The sequence below is a fragment of the Rutidosis leptorrhynchoides genome, chromosome 3, assembly GCF_046630445.1.
Source record: "Rutidosis leptorrhynchoides isolate AG116_Rl617_1_P2 chromosome 3, CSIRO_AGI_Rlap_v1, whole genome shotgun sequence".
NCBI lineage: Eukaryota > Viridiplantae > Streptophyta > Magnoliopsida > Asterales > Asteraceae > Rutidosis > Rutidosis leptorrhynchoides.
In genome coordinates this window covers 245350864-245354581 of record NC_092335.1, presented here as the reverse complement: position 1 = coordinate 245354581, position 3718 = coordinate 245350864, and the positions used below count along the sequence as shown (strand labels likewise).

The 3718-nt window shown below is 31.5% G+C and overlaps 1 protein-coding gene across 7 annotated transcripts; it reads left to right on the top strand.

The window, feature by feature from the left end:
* Nucleotides 1-966: 966 nt before the first annotated feature.
* LOC139902790 (NADPH--cytochrome P450 reductase 1-like) lies at nt 967-3373 on the top strand. Of its 7 annotated transcripts, none has more exons than XM_071885403.1 (6): nt 967-1165; nt 1562-1649; nt 2044-2448; nt 2550-2639; nt 2716-3078; nt 3161-3373. In XM_071885403.1, the coding sequence occupies exons 3-5, from the start codon at nt 2410-2412 to the stop codon at nt 2884-2886; spliced, it is 300 nt and encodes a 99-aa protein (XP_071741504.1). In that variant the 5' UTR covers nt 967-1165; nt 1562-1649; nt 2044-2409; the 3' UTR covers nt 2887-3078; nt 3161-3373. The 7 variants fall into 7 exon arrangements, 5 of the variants coding, with proteins under 5 accessions (XP_071741504.1, XP_071741502.1, XP_071741505.1 ...); XM_071885401.1 differs by having other exon boundaries at nt 2013-2448; XM_071885404.1 differs by having other exon boundaries at nt 967-1224.
* Nucleotides 3374-3718: the final 345 nt, after the last annotated feature.

Sequence of the window (3718 nt, the reverse complement as noted above, 5' to 3'; positions counted from 1 at the left end):
CGATATGAACTGAGTAAAACTACCTTATTAACGTGTTACATTAATAAAAAAATTTAATATACTTGTTAATTAAGTCATCGGGATATGATTTCAGGATAATATTACAGAAAATTTAGGCTCTTAATGGTTAAGAGAGTGTTTCTGCTCTGAATGGTTCAGAGCTTAATTCTGAATCATTCAGCACCATATGTCATTCAGAAGTCAGAAACAAACGAACTCAATGCTGAATGGTTCAGTATTCAATGTTGAACCATTCCATTAAGAGGTAAACAAGGGCACCCTTAATAGTATGCAAAATTACCATTTGTAACTTAAGATATGTTTTAGTCAAAAGAAGTTTTTATTAAATGAAATGTCATTCATTTCATACTCCTTATAAGATGTCATTTATAATTGAAAAAATTACGCCGTTAGTACCTGTGGTTTGTTCACTTTTTCATCACACCACCTAAACTTTTATTTTTGCGTGGTTGGTACCTCATCTATTAAATTCTATGAAAATGCTTATTGCATGACATCACTTTATAATAAAAACTATATCTTAAAAAAATAATGAGGACACATGTCACATTCTCACCCCATTTGGATGACATCATCCTTTCCATAATTTTTAAATTAAATAAATCATAATAATTAATTAATCTTATTAAATTAAAATTATAAATAAAATTGGTTTTTCAAAAAATAGAAAACAAAATTTAATTATTATAAAAAAAGTAACAGATATCAAGAATACATTGGCCAATTATAATTAATACCCCGAATCACTCTATACCTTAAAAAAGGGTTTTTATTAGCTAATAAATCTTTACCAAACCTTCTTTAAGACCGTTAGATTAACAAAAGACATTAATCTACCCTTTAATCTAATGGTCCATATTCATCCTCTTTTATTATTAGCTAATACTTTAACCATGTACCTAAAATACCCTTAAAGAAAAAAAAAAAAACACGGGAGCTTTCAACAAATTAGGGGTTCCTAGGGTTTTTGTTCAATAATCCACAAACGCACTGCATCAAATTCTTCCCTAATCAATTATGTCTCACGATAATCCGAAATCGCCCCAATTGTTGATACGCAAACCCTAGAAATATAATAAATCTGTTAATGAATCACATCAACATAATTTGTTGGATTCAGTTAATCACATCAGTTGGTAATTTGGTATGTCTTTGATTTCTTAGATTATTTAATCTATTCAGTAAAAAAAAACCCTAATTAAGGTACTTTTCTCATCTTTAAACTTAATCTGTTTATGAATATTTGAATCCTGGGTGAAGCGCAGATGATGAAATAAATCCTGGATCTTGTCTAATTTTACAGTATTGTTTTTTATTTTAAATTATCGAAAACTTTGATTCTTTTTAGTCTTCATGTTTACTAAGGTATCTTGTGTTTATTTCTAAGATTATTATTAGTACCATGTTTTTTCCACAGTCCATGGAAATGAAGGCTTTTCATTGTGATTTGTTATTATTATTAGTACCATGTTTACTAATGTTTTATCATTATTAGTACCATATTGGCTACTGTATTTTTTGATCATAATGAGCTTGGCAGGTTAGAGAACGGGTTGCGGTTGAAATGGGCCGGAGAAAATGGTCGTATCCAGCAACTCTTATTATCATCATCAAAAAGTATTGAGATGGTAAAATATGGTTGCGAAAACTATTTGTAACATTAATAATGTTTTTCGATTCTAACTCTGTCGGGCTAAAACGGGTAATTCTTGTGAATGTTGAAATGGTTTAGCTAGAATTGGGATGACCAATATCACTTTTTGTCTAAATTTTTACATTTTTAGACAATAATAACTGTTTCAAAGGGTTATGTTACTATATTACTCCCTCCGTCCCAAAATAATTATCCTTCTTACTTATTTTTGTTTGTCCAAAAATAATTGTCCGTTACCCAAAAGAACAATAACATTCCATTAATGTTCCAATAAAGCCCTTTTCCGATATATGGGATTGTGATGTTTAATTATTATCTATTTGGTTCTTTGATATAGATAGCGTCCCAATGTTCGTTTGATTAATCAGGATTAAAATCAAGTACAACACACCCAAGTACCGATTGATACAGATGGCAAGGCTGGTTAGTGTCCCAATGATGCTACCGAATTGATATTACATCATGTCTACTAAAGGACCATAATACTAATGTCATTGATTTAGCTGAATATGTAAGGCTCGTGAGTTGTATCGTCTTAGATGATGTGAAATACAGGTACATGAACACTTTGTTAAACTTTTAACCCCTACCGGTGAAACTAACTTTGAGCTATGTCTTTGTGTTAAAAGGAAATGTAGTTGTCATATATACAATTATTTACTGAAATTTGTATGTAGATCATTCGTCTTCTCACTGCTTTTGATATTTGTTTGCGTTTGTATTTCTTTCCCACCATGCACTTTAATGAAAGCATCATGACATCCTATGCAGATGTGAGTTCTCCAGCCCATTAGGTTTGTCCCAGGACATCTAAAATTCGAAAAATTCTCACTTGAATAAATGCACGAATAATGCTTTTGATTGTTCATTTCAGTATGCTTTGTTTGCTCTAGCTTCTCATGCTTCTGAACCAACTGAAGCAGATGAATTGGAATTTCATGCAAGTTGCAACAGAGCTGGAAAGGTTTGGGCTCTGTTTCATAACCTTTTTATTAATATGAATTTGCTTGTTACGGAAGCTGATGTTATCGTTCCTATAGGATGAGTATACTCGGTGGATAGTTGCTAGCCAGAGAAGCCTTCTTCAGGTCATGGATGTCTTCCTATCTGCTAAACCTACAATTGGGTTTTTTCTTGCATTTGTCGCTCCACGATTGCAGCCCGGATACTATTCTATTTCTTCCTCCCCAAACTATCTACATTCTGTCTAAACTGTTATATTTGGATATAATATTGCCTTTATTTGCAGACAAACAATAAAAATAAACTTTATTTAAATTGATATGCATTTTAATTTTTTTACTGGATGACACCTAATAGGATTCATGTTACTTGTCCGTTTGTGTATGAGAAAGCATCCGGCAGGCTGTGTTTACAAAGGAATTTGCTCAACCTGGATGAAGGTATTAATTCACTTGCTAACTGAAACTTAAATGGAGTTTCTACTATGATTGATTTTCTTGATCTTTTAACTGTGATTCATAGAAAAACCGGCTTCAATGGGTGGTGGAGGTGGACCACATTTGTGTCCTAAGCACAAAAAGGAATGATGAAATATGTGGACGGTTTTTGGTGTTTTGAAATATGTAGTTGGACTACTCTCTGCAAAATTCATGGATAATTTACAAGTATAGAAAATGTTCAGTTGTATTATCTCGCGAATTCATGGGTTATAATAATTGCTTGGGTTCAAAATTATCACTGTTATTTGTAAATTAGGTGTTTTTAGGTTTTTTTTATGAGGATTTACCTATTACTTTGTTTATATAATAATTGCTTTTATCTGCTTGCAAATCTAGGGTTAGGATTGTGAAATGTGTGTAAGGTGAGATCAGATGAATTCACAAGTTGAAAGGGGTTCATGGGAAAAAGGTTATCGAATTTCTACTTTACTGGACACAACAACATTGATATTAATATGCATATAGAACACTTTTGGTCTTTCATATAAACATGAAATTATACAAGTCATCCATAATACTAAAAGCTTAAATATATTTAGTATCTATTAATTTGGCACAATTGTTTGTTATATGCAACTGT

Coding starts and splice junctions, on each gene's coding strand:
- LOC139902790 (XM_071885403.1), top strand. CDS start 2,410: ATGCACTTTAATGAAAGCATCATGACATCCTATGCAGAT. Junction 2,449..2,549: donor TCATGACATCCTATGCAGAT/GTGAGTTCTCCA, acceptor TGTTCATTTCAG/TATGCTTTGTTTGCTCTAGC. Junction 2,640..2,715: donor GTTGCAACAGAGCTGGAAAG/GTTTGGGCTCTG, acceptor TCGTTCCTATAG/GATGAGTATACTCGGTGGAT.